This window comes from Rana temporaria, chromosome 7, assembly GCF_905171775.1.
Source record: "Rana temporaria chromosome 7, aRanTem1.1, whole genome shotgun sequence".
Taxonomy (NCBI): Eukaryota; Metazoa; Chordata; class Amphibia; order Anura; family Ranidae; genus Rana; species Rana temporaria.
In genome coordinates this window covers 116203911-116230571 of record NC_053495.1, presented here as the reverse complement: position 1 = coordinate 116230571, position 26661 = coordinate 116203911, and the positions used below count along the sequence as shown (strand labels likewise).

At 40.9% G+C, this 26661-nt stretch overlaps 1 protein-coding gene across 7 annotated transcripts in view; it reads left to right on the top strand.

Moving 5' to 3' along the window:
* Positions 1 to 26661, top strand: part of PTPRC (protein tyrosine phosphatase receptor type C) — a 300264-nt gene that overhangs the window by 65309 nt on the left and 208294 nt on the right. For 2 of the 7 annotated variants that reach the window (XM_040359865.1, XM_040359864.1), the window contains exons 3-6: positions 15790 to 15813; positions 20748 to 20861; positions 25054 to 25167; positions 26519 to 26632. In XM_040359865.1, coding sequence (XP_040215799.1) covers positions 15790 to 15813; positions 20748 to 20861; positions 25054 to 25167; positions 26519 to 26632 — 366 coding nt within the window. The remainder of the gene's footprint in view (positions 1 to 15789; positions 15814 to 20747; positions 20862 to 25053; positions 25168 to 26518; positions 26633 to 26661) is intronic. The other 5 variants (XM_040359868.1, XM_040359867.1, XM_040359870.1 and 2 more) reach the window with 3 other exon arrangements.

Here is a 26661-nt window from a genome sequence, read left to right as displayed (position 1 = left end):
AAAAAACTGACTGGAAGTGACTGCGTCTGGTGTGAACTAGCACAAATGCCCTGTACACACGATCGGCTTTTCCGTCGGAATAAACTCCAACGGGTTTTTCCGATGGAATTCTGCTCAAGCTGTCTTGCATATACACGGACACACGAAATTCCGACTGTCAAAAACTCGGTGACGTACAACACTACTATGAGCCTAGAAAAATGAAGTTCAATGCCTCCGAGCATGCGTTGAATTGTTTCCGAGCATGCAGGTTTTTTTTTCTTCGTTGGAATTCCATACAGACGAATGTAATTTCCTAAGAATTTTTTTCCATCGGAAAAAAAGAGAACATGTTCTCTTTCTAACTCTGTCGGAATTTCCGAAAGGAAAAAGTCTGATGGGGCATACACACAGTTGGAATATCCGATGAAAAAATTCCGTCTGACTTTTTCCATCGGAAATTCCGACCGTGTGTACGTGGCATAAGGGTTAACTTTCCTGTAGCTTTTAGATCTATTTTTGCTGCTACTTGCACTGAAACCCAGGGACTTTAGAAATTTTAGTGTTGAATAAATAGTCATGGCCAAAACTACATAAAAAAGCTATTTTTCCTTTCAGTGTAATGAATCAGATTGGGGTGCTGTGGTTGTATTTAAGCCAAGATAAATGTAAAAAATAAATAAAAATAAACATCAATTATGTATGGATTCTACGTGTGCACAAATGTGCTGCAGGGCTTTAGTTCTTGACTGAGCCCTGTGGGACATCTGCACATGGGCTTCTTTTCTGCGCATGCACAATAGACAGCTGTTATGGGATTGCTAAAACCTTGCCGAATTTGCACAAGCAGATGTGCTGAAGGGCTTTTCCAGGACCCCAATGCCAGATAGAGCCCTTTGGCACATCTGCACTGATGCCATAATGGCAGTGAGTGAGGGGGAAAGAGATAGGGGGCTGAAGTTCCTATTTAAATGTGCAGACTTCCATACCTCCCAACTTTTTGAGATGGGAATGAGGGACACCTATCGGCAAAAGTATGCAGGCATAGGACAGATCCCTTGCCACACCCCCTTAAAGGAGAATTGTACAAAAAAACAAGATTGGTTAAACCCACAAGGGCTTTTCTTACCACTACTATCTATCTTTATATTGGCTTTTAGAATTTACAAATGCAGCAATTTACAAATCAGATGAAAGGTTTAGCACTGGGAAACACTTTTTGATAGATAAAAAGTGCATTTTATATACAACTATATAGATCAGACCAAACTGAGGAGGAATGGGGGACAGAGGGACATTGCTCCAAATCAGGGACAGTTGGGAGGTATGAACTTCTATAGAACAGCTTTTGTCAAAAGAAACCCTTAAACACATCAGAGGTGTCAAGGAACCCCTAAAACAATTTTATGAGCTACTGCTTAAGACATATTAGCAAAATCGGTAAGTTGTAGATAGTATATATAAAAAAATAAATGTTGTTTACTTCTTTAATGTAAAACCTGAGATTGCTTTGCTGCTTCAATTGCAATGCTAAACTTGCTTTCATGTTCCATGTGCTATATATTTGAAACAGGAAACGGTTTAGAAAATTATTCATAGATTACTATAAAATATACCTCTTTATTTTAGGCCTCAGTGAGCATGCACTTCTAAATGCTCTTCCTGCTTTCTGCTACTTCTGTAAGATGTTTAGCTCATCCTTTGCTGCTTGCTTCCTAAAAGGCATAAATAGCCAAAGCCCAGGACAAACATGGGATTCCTGCTTTTCTTTATCACACCAGTTTAGTACATTAGAGAACAGGGACTGCACAGAAAGAAGGGATCCTTTAGTATCGGACATTGGAGGGGCACAAACAACAACCCCAGCAAGCAGCATTTGATAGACGGACCTCCTGCTGCAACTGTGCCACAGTAAGCAAAGTCCCCAAACTTATGGCTACGCCATTTGCTAGGATGAGCTAGTTACTCCCATTCATACAAGTTTAATAAACCTGGTGGCATGCAAAGAGATTGAATCGAAATGAAAAGTTTTGCTTGCAGATTGGAGCAGAGTGTGTGCAAGGTTATGAGCGCACAGTAAGAATAGAAGCAGGTAGTGTTAAGAAAAACTATCATTACAATTTTTGTTTACATTGTTCTGTCCCCAATGGGACAAAGTACATGTAGTACTGTCCCATGTAGATAGATGCTTCCTAAGTCTAGTTATGAGGTTCAATCTGTCCTCCTTCCTCCACTGAGTTGAGACAAGCTGGCATGGTAGTGGATCTGTCTCTTTCCAGCTGTTATTGGATCGACCTTGGCCACTGCGAGAAGAGAAAGGGGGCAAGTCGGACCTCATAACTAGAGTTAAGTAGACCTAGCTACACGGGACAAACTACTACATGTACTTTGTCCCATGAGAGGCAGAACAATGTAAAAAATTATAATATTAGTTCTTCTTTAAACAGCACCATTAAGTACATATCTATCCATCTGGTGGCAATGAGGGTTGTAGCCTGCAGGGGAAACACAGAGGCCACCACTGGGTAATAAATCCACTACAATGGTGAACAGCAGCGGAACATAAAAACCACGCCAATATAAAGCCAGAAGGAAACATGGTGTTACCTTCTTTCCTACAGGAAGGTGTTGAGAATTTCTCTCAATGAAATGTAGCGTTCACTTTGAGTGCCCAATTGTTTGTAGGGTGACCACATTTCCAAACTACCATTCAGGGACACCCCCCTTCCCAAAAATCAGCTTGTGATGTAACGAATCACAGCACAGTGATTGGACACAAGAGGCAGGATTTATGATTTCTCCAATCACAAGCAGGGGCCGCCCTGTGCTCCTCCAGGCTTCCCCGGCCAGGACAAGTACTGTCAGTAAGTAAAGCAGTAATGTGGTGGCCTATTTTGGGGGCATTAGTCTGGCTTGGGTGGTGGCTGTATCAGTTTCATTCCGGAACACTGTATTGTCCTGGAATGAAGGTGCCCGGGACAGACCTGCAAAATGCGGGACTGTCCCGGGCAATCCGGGACACGTGGTCATCCTAATTGTTTGTAGATGTGCTGCCCGCACAGTATATGGAAGTGCAGTTGTATTTGTGTATATAGCCTGTTAGTTAACCATTTGACCTCCAGAATGTTTTACCCCCTTTGTGACCATAGAATTTTTTTCTATTCAGCACTGCGTTATTTTAACTGCCAATTCTGCATTAATGCAACACTGTACAGAATTTTTTTTCCACACAAATAGAGCTTTCTTTTGTTGGTATTTTCTATTTTCTACTTTCTTTTATAAAACATATCCAATAAAAATAATCTTCATAAATTTAGGCCAAATGTGGGAGCGAGGCTGCTGCTGTCTCCACCCACCTCGGCACCTCCTCCTTCTCTGGCACCCAGCGACAAGCACCAGGGACTGGTGTGATCGTCACCCTCCATATAGTGACCCCACTCCTTTCCTTCTATGCATGCGGCTCATGCAGAGGGAGTGACAGCAGCACTGCATCTGGTGGCAGGCTATGGGTGGCAAGCGGCACTGCATCTGGTGCCAGGCTATGGGTGGCAAGCGGCACTGCCTCTGGTGGAAAGTGGCACATTCATCTGACAAATAACCTGCCGCCAAATTCCTCATCAACCCCCTAGACTACATTTCCCCCCGCCCCCCTCATCTTTATTTGGGGAAGGTGAGAGAAAGGGAGTGTGTCCCTGAATGGCAATTTAGAAATGTGGTCACCCTAGTGTTTGGTGGGTTCAGCTATCTGATGAGTCTGCAGTTATTGTCTCTGCTATATTCAGGCCAGGATAAGATATACACTATGAGGTTTATTTACTAAAACTAGAGAGTGCAAAATCTGGTGCAGCTGAGCTTGGCAGCCAATCAGCTTCTAACTTAAGCTTGTTCAATTAAGCTATGACAAAAAAAACTGGAAGCTGATTGGTTTATTTGCAAAGCTGCATCAGATTTTGCACTTTACAGTTTTAGTAAATCAACCCCTGTTAAAACAATTGCAGATAGAATAGCATATCAAATAAAAAAAAATAGCTTCACATGACTAAATAACTAAAGTGACTAATAACTAATATAATAAGTATACAAGTGTTGTATACCTTATGTGAAAGATTTCTTTCATTGTAAAAGAGGTAAACATATGGCTAAAGAGTATTTTTGTGAACCTATTAGCAGTACATGCATGCAATGGAAATGTTTACTTTCAATATCTCTAAAATATTTATCTTTTAAACTATACCTGTTCATCGTTATTACTAGTCTGTGGTAGTCACAGACTGCAAACGGCCCAACCTCCGTTCTACCTTCTCGGGTTGGTCGAACCCAAGTTAAAATAGGCCTACCCCCCCCCCCCCAAAAAAAATCTGTTGAATCAGAACTAGGACTATTAAAAGGCTTAATATCCTAATTGTCTCCTGTTGACTTTATTTCCATTCTGATGTTTTTCTTCATTATTATATACAGATTAGCCGCTTCAGCCCCAGACCATTTTGGTAGTCAAAGACCAGGCCACATTTTGTGATCCGGCACTGTGGCACTTTAACTGACAATTGCGCGGTTGTGCGACGTGGCTCCCAAATTTACGTCCTTTTTTTCCCCACAAATAAAGCTTTCTTTTGGTGGTATTTGATCACCTCTGCGATTTTTATTTTTTGCGCTATAAACAAAAGAATAGCAACAATTTTGAAAAAAATACAATATTTTTTACTTATTGCTATAATAAATATCCCCCAAAAATATAAAAAATACATTTTTCCACAGTTTAGGCCGATACGTATTCTTCTACACATTTTTGGTAAAAAAAAAAGTAAGAATTAGTTTATTGATTGGTTTGTGCAAAAGTTATAGCGTCTACAAAATAGGGGACTGTTTTATGGCATTTTTATTAATAATTTTTTTTTTACTAGTTATGGTGGCGATCAGTGATTTTTATCGGGACTGCGACATTATGGCGGACACATCAGACACTTTTGACACCATTTTGGGACCATTGTCATTTTTACAGCGATCAGTGCTATAAAAATACATTGATTACTGTAAAAATGTAGGTGGCGCTGCAGGGGTTAAGTGTTCCCTAAGAAGTGATTGTTACTGTTAGGGGGCGTGGCTACACGTGACACGTCACTGATGACCGTTCCCGATCACATCAGTGACAGTGTCACTAGGCAGAATAGAAGAATGCCTTGTTTACAAAGGCATACCCCTGTTCTGCCCTTGCCGACGGCAATCGCGGGACTCCTGGGAGCATCGAGTTCCCAGGTCCCGCGGCCGCACTCGCGAGGCACGCGGCGGCCGCGCGTGCCCGCTGGGTGGCAGATTTAAAGGGACGTACCTGTACGCCAATCTGTCTGCCCATGCCATTCTGTCGACGTAAAAAATCGTGCAGTGGTCGGCAAGCGGTTAAAGGGTCTCATGTATAAATGTCTCTGTGTTTACTTATAAAATGTTCTTATATTGGCAGGACTGTGTTTACTCAATATGCTATTTTCAATAATGATAAGTTATTTTTTACAATACATGTAAATTCATGAAAATGACTCAGAAAACTGAGAAAGGATTGGCTTTATATTACATTTATATTGCATGTATTGCTACACTGTATACTGTAGGTTATAGTAGATCTTGCCTGTAACTTTGAAGTCATACTCAGTATTATGCTGCTTTCTAAGCCATCATTAATATACTGTATCTCACAGGATGCTTGAAGTTTACGGTTGTTGCAGAGCTAGGTGTGGCATAGCTGTGACAGATGTGATGGTTTTATGCCTCTCTCTCTCTCATATATATACATAGCATGTGTGGGTTGCTAAGCACATGGTGATAATGATTATTAATGGCCATGTTCTATTTTTTATAAATCAGCTATTTATTTTAATTATTCAAAGTTTTAGTTTGGTATGTTGAAGGACATTACAGCACTGTGGTTTTAGAATCCATCAGATTATAGACCTCAAAGCCAAAGAATTGAATGCATATCTAAACCCAGTAATAAACATGAAATACAGGGAGTGCAGAATTATTAGGCAAATGAGTATTTTGACCACATCATCCTCTTTATGCATGTTGTCTTACTCCAAGCTGTATAGGCTCGAAAGCCTACTACCAATTAAGCATATTAGGTGATGTGCATCTCTGTAATGAGAAGGTGTGTGGTCTAATGACATCAACACCCTATATCAGGTGTGCATAATTATTAGTCAACTTCCTTTCCTTTGGCAAAATGGGTCAAAAGAAGGACTTGACAGGCTCAGAAAAGTCAAAAATAGTGAGATATCTTGCAGAGGGATGCAGCACTCTTAAAATTGCAAAGCTTCTGAAGCGTGATCATCGAACAATCAAGCGTTTCATTCAAAATAGTCAACAGGGTCGCAAGAAGCGTGTGGAAAAACCAAGGCGCAAAATACCTGCCCATGAACTGAGAAAAGTCAAGCGTGCAGCTGCCAAGATGACACTTGCCACCAGTTTGGCCATATTTCAGAGCTGCAAAATCTCTGGAGTGACCAAAAGCACAAGGTGTGCAATACTCAGAGACATGGCCAAGGTAAGAAAGGCTGAAAGACGACCACCACTGAACAAGACACACAAGCTGAAACATCAAGACTGGGCCAAGAAATATCTCAAGACTGATTTTTCTAAGGTTTTATGGACTGATGAAATGAGAGTGAGTCTTGATGGGCCAGATGGATGGGCCCGTGACTGGATTGGTAAAGGGCAGAGAGCTCCAGTCCGACTCAGACGCCAGCAAGGTGGAGGTGGAGTACTGGTTTGGGCTGGTATCATCAAAGATGAGCTTGTGGGGCCTTTTCGGGTTGAGGATGGAGTCAAGCTCAACTCCCAGTCCTACTGCCAGTTTCTGGAAGACACCTTCTTCAAGCAGTGGTACAGGAAGAAGTCTGCATCCTTCAAGAAAACCATGATTTTCATGCAGGGCAATGCTCCATCACACGCGTCCAAGTACTCCACAGCGTGGCTGGCAAGAAAGGGTATAAAAGAAGAAAAACTAATGACATGGCCTCCTTGTTCACCTGATCTGAACCCCATTGAGAACCTGTGGTCCATCATCAAATGTGAGATTTACAAGGAGGGAAAACACTACACCTCTCTGAACAGTGTCTGGGAGGCTGTGGTTGCTGCTGCACGCAATGTTGATGGTGAACAGATCAAAACACTGACAGAATCCATGGATGACAGGCTTTTGAGTGTCCTTGCAAAGAAAGGTGGCTATATTGGTCACTGATTTGTTTTTGTTTTGTTTTTGAATGTCAGAAATGTATATTTGTGAATGTTGAGATGTTATATTGGTTTCACTGGTAAAAATAAATAATTGAAATGGGTATATATTTTTTTTTGTTAAGTTGCCTAATAATTATGCACAGTAATAGTCACCTGCACACACAGATATCCCCCTAAAATAGCTAAAACTAAAAACAAACTAAAAACTACTTCCAAAAATATTCAGCTTTGATATTAATGAGTGTTTTGGGTTCATTGAGAACATGGTTGTTGTTCAATAATAAAATTAATCCTCAAAAATACAACTTGCCTAATAATTCTGCACTCCCTGTATATTGTAGTTTACTATTCCTTTGATATGGTTGTTTCCCTTTTTTAGGTAGGTTTCCCTCATTTTCACCCAGTGATCCTGCCAGTAACACACTTCCTTTTCTAAGAGTGACAATGCTTACTCACTGTACTAAATCTAGGGAGAAAAAGCCCCTCCCCACTAGGGACAGGAAGTTTTTAGAACTGTGGTACATCTTCCCCTCTTCCCATTTCCATTACATATGGAAGACATGTTCTGCAGGCCACAGAGATAAGGTAAGACCACTGTAACCGATGATAGTGCAGAAGAGGCATAGACCAGAAAGAAGTAATCTGATAACATTATTTTTGTTCAGGATCAACAGTTATTTTTGCACTTAATTATATGACACAGATAAAAAACACTTTGAATAGTATAGTTAACAGACCAAAAGGAAGCAAATAAGAGAAGTTAAAGCTAAAACCAGCTAAATATACAGATAAAATAGATAAAAAGTGGATGATTTGCCTACCAAAGAATTTGTTTTTCTGCCTTTTTTTGAGATGTGCACGACTTTGTCACACCACACAGCCTTGTCTGGCAGAGTAGAAGACCTGATGTTTCTCTGCTAAAGTTCCCTAAAACGTACATGTCTTGTTTCTGTTGGTGCGGCCGAATAACCCAGTGGGAAGGCAGCCCAACCAGGAATACTCACAGTTCCAACAGTGTGTAGTGCAGCCAAACTGTCAGTGTCTGCAGAGAGGGGAAGAATGCGGGCCGCCCAACAGACAGATGTCCAGAGAAGTTGACACTAGCACTGTCCCTACCAGTAGGGGTACCTGTCCCTACACTACCAACTCACAAATGCCTGCCAAACCTGGAAGGCGGGGTCTTAAATAGGCTCTTCCTGACCCAAGATGGCTGCCAGATTCACACGGGGTGACACAGGAAACCATAGAGAAACTGTGTTCCATTTGACTTCCTCTCCAACTGCAGTGCTGCTGCGGAAGAGCGTCACCTGCAGTGGAGAATGTCGACTGCATCTGCCTACATCCCTCCCCCAGTCTGGACAGTAAAAAAAGAAGCAGCCAACTGAAGAGCTCATTTTACTGTCACTCCACTCTCTCCTTGTATCAGAATGCTTCTCACACTACAGCAAAACTTATTCCTCCTTCTCCTTGTCCCATTATATATATTGCAGTACAGGGATTGTAAGACGCTGATATCAAATTCAATTCAGGTACTTGCACTGCCTGTATTTAAAAATGCTTTTTTTTTATGTATTAATACAAAATACAAGTTTGATTTATTCGTGTTTTTTATATTGGTTTTTAAGAAACTTTTGTCAGTTGATGTGTAAGGTCTCGTACACACGACCATTTTTCTCTGCAAAAACCAGCAAGAAAACTGCTTCTTGCCGAGATTACCATTCGTGTGTACGATGTTTTCCGGTTTCTCTTTAGGAAATCTGGCAAGAATCTCGACGAGAAAAAAAGAGAACCTGCGCTCTTTTTTCTCGTCGAGAGTGTGTATACTTACCTGTCGCCGTGGAAACCCGCCCATGCTCGAAATAACTTTGACGCATGCACGGTAGCTTCCATGGCATATGTAGGGTGAAGCAAGATGTCGGTGACGGCATCGAATGTGACGAGCGCATGCTCGTCGTATGCGATGACGTCACCGCGTTCTTTCCTTTTAAGAGAACCGCGGTTTCTTTTGAAATGAGAGTCTGTACACTCGGGTGACAAGAGTTTCTTGCCAAGAATCTCGTCAGGGAAACAACGTTTTTTTCCTGACGAGATTCTTGCCCGTGTGTACAGGGCCTTAGCGGCTATACTTGCCCTGCAAGGGCAATTCTTCTCTTTTGAACAGTTTCTTTTTTATGTGCCTGGAGTTTAGCCTAAATTAGAGTTTACATACATTTTAAGGTTTAGTGTACACGACCACTTGTGTTTTGCTTCTAAAATTTTTTTTGTAAAGCATTCCTGATAGATCTTTACATAGGAGTGTAGTGATAAAAAATCTGTATAGCAAGTTGCCCACTGAAAGTGCATGTACATATCGTGCATTATGGTGGCCCGCAGTGGAAAAGAAAGGGTATGTTTTTTTATTTTTTGGTCCCCCTGCAGTGCATTGGCAGGCAATTTATAATGAGGTTTTGGTAGTTTTATGTTGGTGATAAATTACCATGGTTCATTTTTTACTGCTTTACTAAATGTCAAAGATGGCGCAATTTTTAAAAATGTTGTGGTCTATATTGATAAGCAAAACCCAGCTTTAACTTCAGTGTGGGAGACTTTTCATATACGGTACCATATAATCACTGCCACAGGTAGGAGAAACGTTGAGCCCCTGGCATCCGGTTAGATGTTAAAATGCAATACATGCAAATGTCATACTCCCTCTATAGCAAGTCTTTCTTATGAACTAAGACTCCTAATGTAAATCTGGTGAGCTTAATTTATGAAAAGTTATTCCAAGTGTCTGCTTTCTATACTGGATGCAATGTTCAAAGATCTTCCTGCCATCTCTGTATTGTTTTTGACACTGCTAGATGTAGGGTTTTCATCCTTAGGCCCCGTACACACGTCCGAGGAACTCGACGGGCAAAACTCATCGTTTTGCTCGTCGAGTTCTGTGTGAAGCCGCCGAGGATCTCGGCGAGCCAACTTTCCTCATTGAACAACGAGGAAATAGAGAACATGTTCTCTATTTGGCTCGACGAGGAACTCGTCGGCTTCCTCGGCCGAAAGTGTACACACGGCCGGGTTTCTCGGCAGAATTCAGCTCCGATCGAGTTTCTGGCTGAATTCTGCAGAGAAACTCGGTCGTGTGTACGGGGCCTGAGAGATTTTAAGGATGGTGGATCCATGGGGGTCATGCTGATGCTTTGGATTCATGATTCACTTACCCAGAACAATCACAGACTTTTTGGGCACCTGGGACATGCTTGCTCTGTATCTAGGACTCAAAGACCCCTTTCACACTGAAGGCACTTTACAGGTGTTGTAGCTCTAAAAATAGTGTCTGTTAACTGCCTCCCCTGCCACCCCAGTGTAAAAGCCTGAGTGCTTTCACACTGGGGCGGTGCGCTTGCAGGACGGAAAAAAAAAGTCCTGCACTGCCCCAAGTCCTTGGGGCGATGCGGGACCACTGTACACACCGCTCCTAAACTGCCTCTGCCATTGAAATCAATGGGCAGCGCTGCTGAAGCGCCTGCAAAGCGCTACGGCAGCAGTGCTTTTTGGGCACTTTTAAAGTGATACTAAAGGTTAGTTTTTCTTTTTTTTTTTTAATAACAAACATGTCATACTTACCTTCACTGTGCAGTTCGTTTTGCACAGAGTGCCCCTGAATGCTGTTTTCTGGGGTCCCTCTGCGGCTCTCGCGGCTCCTCCTCGCATCAGATAACCCCCTAGGAGATGCGCTCTCCCGGGGAATTACCTTGTGGGTGTGCTCCCGAATCCAGCATTTGGCATCCATAGCCGCGGATTGCAGGACTCGGCCCCATTCCAGGGCTCAGGTAAGTAAAACGGAGGGGCTGGGGGGGCCTGTGACTGCCAGAAGTTTTTTTCCCTTAACCCCACTGGCGGTATTTCCGAGTCTGGCTCGGGGTGGTATTTCATTACCAAAAGCGGTAACCCCGAGCCAGACTCGGATCGCCTTGCAGCAGCCACAGGCAGGGTTTACTTACCTTGTCCCTGGATCCTGCGATGCCGCCGCGCTGTGTGATCAAGCGGTATCTCCTCGCTCGATTCACAGTGTGCCGCCGAGCTCCATTCCCTGCGCCGTTACAAAGCACGGGGGCAGAGAACGGCGCCAAATTCAAAAAAGTAAATAAACACAATACATACAGTATATTGTAATCTTACAGATTACAGTACTGTATGTAAAAAATACACAATCCCCTTGTCCCTAGTGGTCTGCCCAGTGTCCTGCGTGTACTTTTATATAATAAAAACTGTTCTTTCTGCCTGGAAACTGGAGATTGTCCATAGCAACCAAAAAGTGTCCCTTTATGTCAAAAGTGGTTTTAGACCAGCTAGAAAACAGCGATAATAAATTATAATCACTTGCAGAATTGAGCGATAGTGATTTGTGGGGAAATTCATCATAAAAAAATAAAAGTAATGACAGCGACAATTCTGCAACTGCAAATTTTAGTGATTTTGAGTTGATTACATTATTGAATAATTTTTATTATAATTATATTATTATTTGTTATAATTATTTATAATTATTTATTATATTATAATTTATGATTTTGTTTTTAAAAAAAAATCATACCCGGGATGCCTACTAGACTCTTGTTTGGTCAGATTTAAGTGAGTTATTCCTAAAAATTACAGGCCTACAGTATAAAACGCAAAATTTCCTTGCAAATAATGGTACCGCTTTCAGCACCTAAAATCAGAAATAATCATGCCGCTAGGGAGGTTAATGAATAGGTTGCATTAAGGGGAAAAAACAGGAGGGTTTACAACCCCTTTAACACCTTCTTTGGGTTTAAAAGCGCCACGCTCCCGCCCACACAGCGCCGGTGAAAGGGGTAAAAATGTATTGAAGCCATACACAGGTAGAATTTTCAGGAAAGGATTAGTAGAGCTGATCCCACCCTTCAGATAATGTTAAATTTAGAATTTTACTGATCCAAATGCTAATGTCGATGTTTTGTTTGGTGACTTGGGTCTAAAGAAACCAAAAGATGCTTTGATGGATGTTTCTACTTTATATCTACTTCTGCTCTCTGCTCTTGTCTTGGAACCCTTAGCCTTTCTTCCAGTGTCACCAAGCTCCACCCTTCTATCTTAGTATCCCTGGTATAATTTTTAAGGGAAGTGGCTCATTTTGTTCATTGCCCCATCATGTCATCAGGCAGGGATCCCAAAGCTCCCGAAACCATTCTGCACACAATTTTGCATTATTTGCTGCTCTGTAGTACACAATTTTTGGAGCCTGGTTTGAGTTCCTGTTAAACATAATGGGACTTCTGGTTTAGAAATTCCAAATTACGAAGAATTGTGAACTAAAAAGTGGAGCCAAACTGATTGAACATTCCAGTAGCCATTAATGGCAGTTCCCATTCTTCTCTTATGACAGATGCGCTTTAATGGTAGTTATTAGGTGTCTGAAAAACACACCTGATTAAGGACTGTAGTACATGAAACATGCAGAGAGTACTAAGAGAATTCTGAAGATTAGGACTGAGTTAAACTGTCTACTTTTCGAGAATTTAGAGACCATTACTGCAGTACAGGTTCCTTTTAAAACAAAATGCTATTTAAATCCTGCCTATCCTGCTTGCACATGATAGGTTACATAGTTACATAGTAGGTGAGGTTGATAAAAAACACAAGTCCATCAAGTCCAACCTGTGTGTGTGATTATAAGTCGGTATTACCTTGTATATTCCTGTATGTTGTGGTCGTTCAGGTGCTTATCTAGTAGTTTTTTGAAACTATCGATGCCCCCCGCTGAGACCACCAGTGGAAGGGAATTCCACATCCTGGCCGCTCTTACAGTAAAGAACACTCTATGTAGTTTATGGTTAAACCAATTTTTAATGAGTGGCCACGTGTCTTGTTAAACTCCCTTCCCTGAAAAAGTTTTATCCCAATTGTGGGGTCACCAGTACGGTATTTGTAAATTATAATTTGCTAAACTATAGGAACATGCATTCAAAGTGAACAGTCGTGATTCCTTTAGTAAATAAATTATTTACTGCTAAACAAAAGCAAAAAAAAAAAAGAAAATACATAATTCAAATTGTAACTCCTTTTTGAGTGGAAACAGACATTAACTGTCTTTTCTCTGTCATCTTTGACAAGCGAACCAAGGGTTCGTAGGATCTCGCGGTTAAATAATTAATATCTCTGTAGAAATGCTGGTGCACGTTGCTACAGCTGTGGGACAAAGAGCATGGGAGAGAAAACAACGATTGACTCCAATGTGTGCTCTGCTTCAAAACAGCATTACTCATACTGACCTTAATTCAAAGAGGACCTAACATCATATTAACCCTTCCCATGCTAAATGCTTGCATGTTAATGCACATTGATGTAGCGTACAGAGCCTGCATAATACCATTCAGGGGCCCATTATGATACATTAGAAGATGCGGCTGTATGCCATTGTTTGCTGAAGGTTGTAAAAAGCACCCGCATGCGCACTAATGTATGCAGTGAATGCAGGAAGTGTACAGATGTGGGTGCTTTACCACAGCCGCCTCCTCTAACACATCTCAGTGGGCCCAGGAATATCATTATGCAGGCACTGTAATCTGTACGGCCTCTGCACCACTGTGTGCATGAAGCCTTACATTATTTACTACCTCTCAGAGATTACAGGACTCCCCAAAGTCTTTATTTACTATTCCCTCCAGGATGACACAGCCATCTTTGTTTGTCACCATGATCAGCATCTACTTCCTGGATTGAGATGTCATCTTAATTTAAATACGCCAATTAAATCCTAGTACATGTGCAGTTCTAGACTTCCAGGCTAGAGTTCATAAGGCCCCTTTGCACATGAACATATTCATTTACTGATGTTTATACCCAGGATCTTGCTGACAGGAGCTGGCAGAAAGATCCTGAGGAAAAATGTTGTGCAGATGTGTGTACGCATAATCACATGTTAAAATCTTCATCCTCTTTTAGCTGCCAGCTTTTGAATTTACGCATATACGTCTTTGTGTATTTGTATAAGTGTAAATTACTTGCACTCAAATGTAAAATATATTTTTTATTGGTGTTTGCAATTTGCGTTTGGGGTTTCAATAGGAATAGGAATGTTTTGACACTTGCAGCAGACGGCACACCAAATGCATTTGACATGCATTGCAGAAAACGCTCACCGTATTACGCTGTGAACCGCCACCAAAATGTCTGACCTATCTCACACCTGTTGCAGGAGCTTACTTTGTGATTTTCTACAAATTTACAAGGTTCCAGTTTCACCACAGGGGGAGACTGGGGAAGATATTTCTCCTGCCTGTGGCAGACTGATGATATCATCTCAGCTTAGGATAAATAACTGAACTGGAGCTCCAGGATGTCTTTTTAAAATCATACTGTTGTATTGGGGGTTATTTACGAAAGGCAAATCCACTTTGCAGTGCAGTCGCTGTAAATCTGAAATGAGGGGAAGCTCTGCTGATTTTATCATCCAATCATGTGCAAGCTAAAATGCTGTTTTTTATTTTCCTTGCATGACCCCCCTCGGACCTACAGCGACTGAACTTCCAAGTGCACTTGTAATGCAAAGTGGATTTTCCTTTAGTAAATAACCCCCATTGTGTCACACCAGGATTATGTGATCACTTATAAATATTCTGTGTGTGTGTGTGTGTATATATATATATATATATATATATATATATATATATATATATATATATATATATATATATATATATATATATATATATATATATATATATATATATATATATATATATATATATTTTGTTACTTATTTTTTTATATATATACATATATATATAAATATATACATATATATATATAAATATATATATATACAATATGAATGAAAGGACCTTAGTTGAAAAGTTTAATTTATTTATGTGCTGAATTTGCACAATAAAGGACTACATTAAAAAAGAAATGAGGTGTACTGGCAACATATATATTGAAAATGGTGTGAATATTGAATTTGTTGCTTGCTACATCACCCAACTTGCAAGGGGTTAAACCGGATTGGATAAAATATAAAGATATCTTCATGACTGGTATCTTCTTTCTGATTTGTGCTTTGTACTTTTGCCTGACGATACAAAAATAGTTATCAGGCATGCATGCTTATTTTTTTTTCAGTACAATTTCCTAGAACATTGCTTAAACCTGGAAACAGACAGGAAATATTGTTTTATCTAATTAGTGATTTGCTGGATATACTAATGCATTTTCTTGGTGAGATGCACTTATGCTTATTTTATTTTGTTGTGTTTTTATATTTTTATAATCAGTCTTTAAACTATTCAAAATATGTTACTAATAACAGTATAGTATCTGACACATATTGGTAAATATCTTTCACTAAAGACAGTAAAAGAGTTTGCTCATTCTCATTAATAGAATAGCAGCGCCTCCTGCAGGCCAACATTATAGAAAGCACTAAATTCTTTATTTTTTGTTTTTCATTTCCCAAAAAAGTGTGTTCTAGTGCCATCTGCTGAAAAGTTCTGTGCACATGCATTCATAAGGATCTGGTATTGATTTGTGATAAGGAATGTATAAATTGTTAATGGGGCATAATTTTTTGTGTTTTCACAGGAGATGATCTAACAAACAACACCGGTAATATTTTAAAACCTCTTTTTCATATTGTAACTTCATTAAGTGATTTCTTCATACTGGTTAAAAATACTGTTTAATAAATAAAAAAACACTGCAGATTGCAATAATGATATAAGTTATGCAGAGTCCAAAATATTCTCTTTCTTTGTAATATTTAATAATTCATTATTAAATATTTTATATTTAATTTAATATTTTATATGTATATTTTATTATTTTATATTTAACACTTTCTTACTAAATATTTTATTTCTTTTTCATATTTATAGAAACGATTTTTTACAATTCATAGTCTAAAGTAAATGTAAAACTCAAGAAAGGTTTGGCTGGCTAGGTTTTAATTAACATGCACAAAATAATTGGTTAAACTCACAAATGCTTTTTTTTCCACCACTACATATTTAAAAAATAATAATAATTTAATAGAGATCTATACATCCGACCAAAATGTGAAGCAACCAAGGAACAAATAGAGACAGAGGGATTTGAGTCCAAAAGAGGGACCCCCCCCCCCCAAATTAGGGACAGCTGAGAGCCACGTAATTTCTCTTCGGGAAAATGTTCTCCCACATCCTGTCCCTGCAAAATCTGAACAAGCAAAGAAGGGAATGGCTGCTACTTGGACAGCAAGGTGCAGATGGCAGTGAAAAGTTTTACTTATTTCTCACTAAACATTTTTATTTTGGAAAGCTTTCTTCCTGTTCTGACTGTAAAGACCTGTACACACGCTCGGTTTTCTTGGCGGTAAAAAATCCGCAGAGAAAACCGAGGGGAAAGCCGAGAACCCGGCAGGAAAACTGCCATGGAGCTTTGGCCGGGAATCCCGGCCGTGTGTATGCTCCATCGGCACTGCCTTGCAATTTTTCCCATAGGTTTTCCATGGCAGTAGTAGATCTGGCGGGAAAAAAACGGCGGGAATCCCGATGGGAAAATAGAGAGCAGGTTCTCTATTTTCCCGACGGGATTCCCGGCTGTTTTTCTGACGGGGGAAAACTGCGAGGAAGCATACACACGTCCGGTTTTCCTGGCCAAAATCTAGCAACAGGGAAACCACAAAATAATGGAGGCTCTAAACTTTCTCTAAAATACTAAGTTTTGGCTTTCTTGTTACCATTCTTTGTGCTGTCTATGTTCTTCAGGAAATATTTAGTCAGAGGTAGTGAGCATAATAGCACATCACTTATTTTTATGTAAAGGATGGACAAATCTCACAGTGAGCTACCTTCCAATGTTATACCATGTTGAAAATTTTAGTTGGATTGATTTAATTAATAAGTGCCTATAAAGACATACATGTGTCCAATTTATTTATTCCCATAATGAGATTAAGTACCTACATGTGTATGTTGTATTTTCTTGATATATGGGAAGGCAGTCAAAAGCATAAAGATATTAGGGGTCTGCTAATCAAGATTGGCAACATATTTGCTTTTCATTTTGTCATTTCAGCATATCTTAAGATCCCTTTCACATTGAGGAGTTTTTCAGGCGGTACAGCGCTAAAAATAGCGCTGCTATACCGCCTGAAAAACTCCTGCCCAGCTACCTCAATGTGAAAGCCGGAGGGCTTTCACATAGAGGCGCATTGCGGGCGGTATTAACCGTTTATCGGCCGCTAGCGGGGGTTAATACCGCACCTCTAGCGGCCGATTCCCGCCACAATCCCGGCGGTATAACGCCGCTATTTTTAGCGGCGATATACCGCCACCGCGGCTACAGGTCCAATGTGAAAGGGGCCTTAGTTTCCCCAGTCTATGTAAGTTTGAAATAGACTATTGCAAGTTTGCAATGAACTAAAAAAGTAGATGGGAGAAAAAGAACAAAAATGGAGAAGTAAAAAAAAAAAAGGTTTTGGGTTACAGCCTTGGTTTGTGTATTTTAGTGCAGAAAGTATACTGCAATTTGGGTTTTTGGGATTATTTTTACATATCCCTTTCTATACTGCTCACTAAGGGATAAAAACGTTGAACAATTGGGGAAACACCGTTAAATGTATTGCCCCCTCCCCCTTCCCCCAGGATGGAGGAACACTGAACAGTATCTACTTTGTTATTTCTAAACAGCACTTCAAAAAGAACAAAAACTCCTACCTCTTACTGCTTTCCTCCTCAGCTTTCTGAGACTGTAAAGCCTCGTACACACGACCGAGGAACTCGACGGGCGAAACACATCGTTTTCCTTGTCGAGTTCCTTGTTAGGCTGTCAAGGAACTCGACAAGGCAAGTTTCTCCATTCCCGTCGAGGAAATAGAGAACTTGCTCTCTTTTTGGCTCGTCGAGTTTCTCGACAGTTTCCTCAACGAAAATGTACAAAAAAATGCACGAGGCTTTAGGTCCCTGCTCCCTAATCCACCACTCAACAGAGATAACAGTCCATGCAGAGAATTTCACACACGAGAAAAGTAACATTCATTATAAAGTCCATAATAAAGATATGAATGAGCTCCTTGACCAAAAATAAAAGGAGTAGCTGCCTGATTGGGAACAAGTGAAATAAGAGTGAAGCTAAGATCAACATACTTGCTTTGATTTAGTAACTTGGAAAGTTTTAGAACAGTTGAATCATATTGATATCAAGGGAATTTTAGTTTTTTTAGGAGACATCAGCAATGAAAGTTATTGGATTTTTCAAAATAGAGACTTCCTGTAAATATACCATAGTGTGACCGATGGTATTTTTATATGTAGACGGAGTCAATAAAATTCCTTTATACTGTAATAATATATTTGTTCAATTTTTCTCATTGTAGGTATACCCTTACCTCCACTTTACTCCACTCTCAGCAACCTGCGTTTATCTATTGATAACACACCAGACACTACCTCTGATACATAAAATAATTTGTTATCCCATGGTATAAATTAGCTACAAGTACTAGTGCAGCCTAACCAGAGGACTAGTTTACTAATTGTGGAGGAGCCAGTAACGGATATCTATAGAAGTAATTCTAAGCTAAAAGAAAATTAGACAGAGGCACCATGTTGTTCTCATAATTTTTCAAGTTTAATTATGATGTAGGAGGGAACAAATCTATAGACCAGCTGGACATAGAGAACTATGTAATTGTTTTAAAAGGAGCATTATATGCAAATACATAATAATAGAGAATGGTCATGAACAACCTCTGAAAGTTAGTACCGGCGTATAACACGCACAGGCGTATAACACGCACCCTAACTTTAAGAAGGAAGTTTCAGGAAAAAAACTTTCCACAGCCCCCTGCTTATAACACGCAGGCACAGTTTACCCTCTATTTTTAGGGTAAAAAAGTGAGTGTTATATGCAAATAAATACATTATTTTGGTTTGACCTAAGGGCTAGCTAGTCAGATATATGTATAAGCACCTTAATACTAGGCCAGGAGTGATGAAGTAGCTGGATCTGCCCAGGCATGGGTACTTTGGGCTTGATCTTCTAAAGGCAACTAGACTGTGCACTTTGCAAAGTGCAGTTGTGGTAAAACTTCATTTTGCGAAGAATACCCAATCACATGCAAGGAAAATAAAGAAAACAGCATTTTTGACGGCAGATAAATAGATGATGAAAGTCAGTGGCGCTTCTATTCATTTAATAAGCTCTGGAGCAACTGATCTTGCAATGTGCACATTCAATTTGCCTTTAGTAAATCAGCCCCTTTGAGTCTAATTTAGACATATTGGGCCCAATAAACAATCCGCAGTGCAATATTTAAACAGCACTAAAAAATGTCAATTAAAATGTAAACTTTTACTACTGCAACAAACGTACAGTGCCTGTGTAATGTGACATGTGCATCACAAATAGGAAATTCTTTATCTGCCATGTTTCATTAAAATGTTGCAATTTGTGCAACCTATACTTTAAAAAGATTTCATATATTTTTGCATATGGAATAAGAAAACGAGTGTGTTAAGCTGTAGGTGGTGCAGGACTCTTATTAAACTATGGTCACTGCGACATATTAGATAATTTGTCACAATTTGCTCTACTCACTCTACGCCACCAGCAGGGATGGACTGGCCATTGGGACTACAGGGAGTTTCCCGGTGGGCCGATGGCTCAGTGGGCCGGCTTTAGTGACAGCGGCCTGGGAGTTTCTCACTTCTGCCTAATCTTGTCCCATAAGAGGGGCACCAAACTGATTCTTTGCCCTGGGTGAAATAATGTCTAGCTTCCCCACTGGTACTGCCTATAAGAGTACCAGCCGTTCTACTCTAATAAAGAGTGGCTAGTGAAGGGGGAGAGGGGGCTTGGGTGGCCGGGGGGGGGTGCTGGAGTTGTCCGGCCGCCATAGGAGAGACATATCAAAGTGGGCCAGTCTGGATGAAGTCCAGGGCCAAATTTTTGTCCCAGTCCAGCCCTGGCCACCAGTAGTTTATCTTGTCCATTTATTGAATTTGTATTGTGTTGATTCACAGCCGTGTTTCATAATAAATAGTTTCTTCATTAACAACCGCTTATAGTAGTGCTGGTCTTCTTGTCCTCTGCTGCACTCAGTGGTTTGTCATTCTCTTTACAACATGAATACATCAGAGTAGATTTACTAAAACTGGAGCGTGCAAAATCTGGTGCAGCTCTGCAAAGAAACCAATCAGCTTCCAGTTTTTTTTTTGTCAAAGATTAATTGAACAAACTGAAGTTAGAAGCTGATTGGCTACCATGCACAGCTGCACCAGATTTTGCACTCTCCAGTTTTAGTAAATCAACCCCATCTTGTTGGAGGGAGTTGGTGGGAGGAACCACTGTGTGCAGCAGGGATAAGGAGACTGATACTCCTGGAAGTCTTTAGCAAAAGCCGAGTCCACTGTAGAGCTACCAGGCCTTTCATTTGGGTGGAATACGGCTACATTCATGTCTAAGGGAAGTTACAGTACATGGGTGGCCAGCGCTGAATAAGATTTCTGCACAGAAGATTTTTTTTACAGAACACATTTTCATGATTTATTTTATTACAGGTTCGTCCCAATCTGACCAACAAGCATCCACCACCACTGTCTCAATGGAAACTCCCATACTTACAGTCAACAGCTCTGCTGTTCCCAATGCACTCACTTCTCCAGTCTTCTCCAGTATGTACTCATTCTCGTGTTGGGTGGGCAAGCAAGCCCACAGAAGCATTTTACTTGCAATGTGAAAAATAATGCTAACAAATCCAGCTAATTTATCCCACAGGCTGTTTCACATGGGTCAATATTCTCAGTTTGCTGACATAATGTAACAGGCAATAGGGAACTGTGAACTAAATTGAGAATTTGTATTAGATTGATGGGCATTGCATGATGTCAAGGTATATCATCTACCAAATGGTGTACCAAATATTAACCTGCTTATTTGGTAAATTACACAGTGGGTGCAAAATCTATTGGTGGTATGACTTTAAATTAGTGCAGATTGAGACATTTTTAATCTTGCACAAATAAACAATGATTTACATTTTTAAATGTGCGAAAAAGAAAGTCTCTCTTTGCAACATTTTGCATAAAAGCAGAAGCTTGTGCAACATTTAGATGAAAAGATTGCATATATTTTATGTGCATAGAATAGAGGCGTTAGTGCAGTGGTTCTCAACCTTTCAAGTGCCGTGACCCCTTGATAAAATTTCCCAAGTTGTGGGGACCCCTAAAAGTAAAATGATTTCCGTAGTGTGGGTTATCAGCACCCAAAGCAAGACAAGTAATTTGTGCCCCTAACCCACAGGCATTTAGTGCTCCCTGAGTCCCTTCCACTCGTATAGTATTAAAACTCCTTATGGCACATTTTGGGATGTACCACTCTTTCTATTTGTTCTCCTTTCTTTCCCTTTTATCTCTCTCTATCCTAATTTCTTGTTTTCCCCCCCCCCATCCCTCTCACTAGCCATCTTTCTTGTTCTTTCTCTTCCTTTTTATTTGTTCCTCCACCTCTTTTCTTCACCCTTCCATGTATTCTCTATTTTTATTCCTTCTCTTACTCCTTGGGTGGGGGGCTGTTTGGGATGAGTGCTGGGGGGAGCTCTGATCAGCCAACTTAGGTGCTCTTGATAATGGTCATCTGCTGATCTGAGAACTGTAGTGGGGACTTTTAATGGGAACTATAATCACAGGCAGTGTTACTCATTGTGTCTCCGGCTTCACTGTGTCTCTGACTTTGTGGTGTCTCATAGCAGTGACACCTCTACAGAACTCTGGAGATAGGGTCTCCTCCAGCCCCTCCCACTTCACATTCCTCACCAGTCAGCTGACCTCTAGTCTCTGCCCCCCGGCAATGCCGTGAACTGAATGGGCAGCTGCAAAGAGGCTGAGGGGTGGCCACGGGCTCCAGGGACAGCACTGCTTTGTGACCACAAAAAGGCTGGGAGAGCGGTGCGGGCTTCAGAAACAGCCCAGGAATTGGTGACCCCTGGAAAATCATCATTCGACCCCCAAGGGGGTCGCGACCCCCAGGTTGAGAACCACTGTGTTAGTGGGTGTCTCAGGAATCCTTATAAAGTATGATCACTGTGCCATAATAGTTAATTTGTTGCAACTTATGACTTTTCTGTAAAACAATTTTTCTGTCGCAATCTTTCACTCTGCACCACCAAAAGTTTATTGCGCCTAGTGTGTCATCATAATTATGTCATCAGCAAGTGAGTACTGGCTCAATGGGTAAATTATACTTTATGTCAGCAAAGTGAAAATGAAGTATGTACAGTAAGTATGGTATGTATTAAGGATTTACATCACAGTTTTCTATAGTATGTATTAAAGATTTGTTAATCTTCAGCACCGGTATCTTCACAGTAGCTCTGTCATAAGAAAAGTGCTGCTTTGAGAATGTTAGTTCCTTGGCCGTCATGCCCATGCTTTAGTGTAAATGCTTTCTGAGTCTCTGACCCAGCTCAAGGATTTATAGCATACTTGTTCCGTGTATGTAGTTCAAACGTATTGAAGCCAGACACAGCCAGGCAACTAGAATTTTCAAAAAGGGCATGTCAATGTCAGCCCCACACTTTTTCATGACAGAGTCACTTTAAAAGAAAAATAATAATTATTATTTTTGCTTTATATGATAATAATAAGGTAATATGCCTGTCATTGTATTCATGTCTAATGTTTCCTTGCTGACCTCCTTCAATTTATGTTTTTAAACTTTCTGTACCATTCCTTTAGAATAAAAACAAAAATAACAAACGACACAGGTGATGATGGAAAAACAGGGAGAAATTTACTAAAACTAAGACCCCTTTCACACTGAGGAGTTTTTCAGGCGTAACAGCGTTAAAAATAGCGCCTAAATACCACCTGAAAAACTCCTGCCCAGCCTTCTCAATGTGAAAGCCGGAGGGCTTTCACACTGAGGCGATGCGCTGGCAGGAGAGAAAAAAATCTCCTGCAAGCAGCATCTTTGGAGCGGTGAGAGGAGCGGTATGTATACCGCTTCTTCACCGCTCCTTTCCATGTAAAACAATGAGAAACCGCGGTAATATCGCCCAGAGGCGCATTGCGGGCGGTATTAACCCTTTATCGTCCACTAGCGGGGGTTAATACCGCTAGCGGCCGAATCCCACGGCAATTCCGACGGTATAGCGCCGCTATTTTTAGCGGCGCTATACAGCCACCGCGCCTCCCGTCCCAGTGTGAAATGGGCCTAATGCACACAGAATCAGCTTAGTAATAGTAACCAATCAGCTTCCGCCCAGGTTCACACTGGGCTGCAGGAATGAAGCCGTGCGAGTTCAGCTGAACTTGCACAATTTCACTCCCGCTGGCAGTTCCGATTTCGCAAAAAGTCGTACAGAAACTACTTTTTGAAATTTGTGCAGCACCGCAGATGCGGCATCACACCAATTACGATGGTGCCATTGCCGGCAATTTGCGGCAAATACCGCCGTTTTGACATGCGATTTGACATGCCAAATCGCATGTCAAAACGCACCAGTGTGAACCAGGCCTCCAGGTTTTTTTTTGTCAAAGCTTAACTGAACAAGCTGAAGTTTGAAGCTCATTGGTTACTATGCAGAGCTGCACCAGAATTTACACCAGTTTTAGTAAATTTCCCCCACAGAGTATAGGAAAAGGTATATATATTCAACTGAACAACATACTTACAGGGGTAAATATTTGATAGACTAGTGTGTTGTTTTAAGCGGTTGTAAAGGCTCTGTTTTATTTTTTATTTTTTTTAAATAACAAACCAGTGGCGGCTGGTGCTCCAAATTTTTGAGGGGGCGCAAACAAACTGAAAAAAAAAAAAACATCACTGTGCCCATCAAACGCAGCCACTGTGCCCATCAATTGCCGCAGTTTGCCCCATCAAATGCTGCCAGTTTGCCCCATCAAATGCTGCCAGTTTGCCCCATCAAATGCAGCCAGTTTGCCCCATCAAATGCAGCCAGCTTGCCCCCTCAAATACAGCCAGTTTTCCCCCTCAAATGATGCCAGCTTGCCCCCTCAAATACAGACAGTTTTCCCTCTCATATGATGCCAGTTTCCCCATCAAATGCAGTCAGTTTGCCCCCTCAAATGATGCCAGTTTGCCCCCTCAAATACAGCTGGTTTTCCTATCAAATGCAGCCAGTTTTCCCCCTCAAATGATGCCAGTTTGCCCCCTCAAATTATGCCAGTTTGCCCCATCAAGTGCAGCCAGTTTCCCCATTAAGTGCAGCCAGTTTCCCCATCAAATTCAGCCAGCCTATGGCTCTAATCAGGCACTTCCAAAACACACTTGCCGCTGTAATTCAGATGGCCGGCGCTTAACAAGGGGCCGGATACCTGAATAGTGGCTTGAATTTATCTATTGGTATATGGCGTGTGCAGGAGAGAGGGGGCGGTGCTCCTGCGCCCACTATGGACACACCGTCACTGTAACAAAAAATTTTGACTTGCATGCTCTGTGCAATACTATTGCACAGAGTAGCCCCAAACCTCTTCTTCTGGGTTCCCCCTGCAGTATTCTGAGCTCCACTTCATGGGGTGCTCCCATAGGAAGCCGTATCTATTGATACACAGCATGGCTCGGCCCTGTCCCCTGCAATGGCTTCTTCTGCCTCAGCAAAGCCTGTGAGAGTGGGGAAAGAGAAAATAAAGATGGGCACAGCACTGGATTGATTGAGGCAAGTATTGAGGGGGTGAGGGGGCAACACTATTACTGGGACATTTTTTACTTTAATGCAGGGAATGCAGTAAGGTAAAAAGTGTCTTTACAACCGCTTTAACTTGAACAATGGTACAAAATATACACATTTAATAATAAAATATAATGTTATTTAGAAAATATAATTATGATTTTTTTTTATTACAGACACATCTCAATCTGACCCACAAGCACGCAACGCATCTGTCTCCGTGGACACTCTCATACTTGCAAACACCAGCTCTGCTGTCTTTACTGCACTCACTCCTCTATTTAACTCTAGTATGTACTCATTTTCCAGTCTAAATGGCCGAGCAAGCCAGCAAAAGCATATTTTCCAAACAATGCAAAACATTAGTGGTGAGCAAATTTGCTTCACCGATGATCAAATTAATCTGACCATGCTCTCTTTTTGGCTCGACGGGATCCTCAACAGTTTCCTCGTCGAAAAATGTACACACGACCGGTTTCCTCTGCAAAAAAAAAATCCCAGCAAGTATCTTGCTGTTTTTTGCTGAGAAATTCGGTCGTGTGTACGAGGCCTCACTTTCTTGGTAACAATGGCTTCACTAGACAAGAGATGAGAGTAAATTTACCACAGCAACGTAAACAGAAGTCATTTTTTTTTTATTATCGGAGTAGGAGAAACTTTTTGTCTCTGTACCTATTGTCAATTTTCTTTCACCTTCCATCTGGTGAAACCAACGTCACCAGGACAGAAAGGGAAAATATCTCTAATGGAGCACTGCATAGCACTAAAACTTTATCTAATTTCTAATCTTTTTGCATTATATTCGAAACTTAAAAGACATTTTGCCTGGACTTACACTTTAAAGGCTTAGAGGTAGAAATTGTATCCTGAATTGTATTCAGGTTCCAGCAGTATTTCTTTCTATACTAATGAAAGTGTACCCAGTTAAAACAAGGATTAGATTGAGGTCTTCTTCATAAAGGTCTTCTTTAAAAGGAAAATCAAACAAACTAGACAATACCTCAAACTATGTACATATTTGGGCTTAACATTAGCAAGTGGTAAGCTTTCTCAGGTAATCGTGCTGGGAAGTTCTGGGCGGAAAATAGGGGAAGAGACCTGGGGTGTGCCGGGGTCACGTGGTCGGTATGCCTAAAAGGGGGCATACCCAAGTAGAAGTAAAAGAGAAGAAATGCAAGAAAAAGGGGAAGAGTGGGTGGCACTGTAACAAACATGTTTGACTTACATGCTCTGTGCAATAGTATTGCACAGAGTAGCCCCAAACCTCCTTTTCTGGGTTCCCCCTGCAGTATTCTGAGCTCCACTTCATGGGGTGCCCCCATAGGAAGCCGTATGTATTGATACACAGCATGGCTCGGCCCTGTCCCCTGCAATGGCTTCTGCTGCCTCAGCAAAGCCTGCGAGAGTGGGGAAAGAGAAAATAAAGATGGGCACAGCACTGGATTGATTGAGGCAAGTATTGAGGGGGTGAGGGGGCAACACTATTACTGGGACATTTTTGAATTTAATGCAGGGAATTCAGTAAGGTAAAAAGTGTCTTTACAACTGCTTTAACTTGAACAATGGTACAAAATATACACATTAAATAATAAAATATAATGTTATTTAGAAAATATAATTATGATTTTTTTTTTATTACAGACACATCTCAATCTGACCCACAAGCACGCAACGCATCTGTCTCCGTGGACACTCCCATACTTGCAAACACCAGCTCTGCTGTCTTTACTGCACTCACTCCTCTATTTAACTCTAGTATGTACTCATTTTCCAGTCTAAATGGC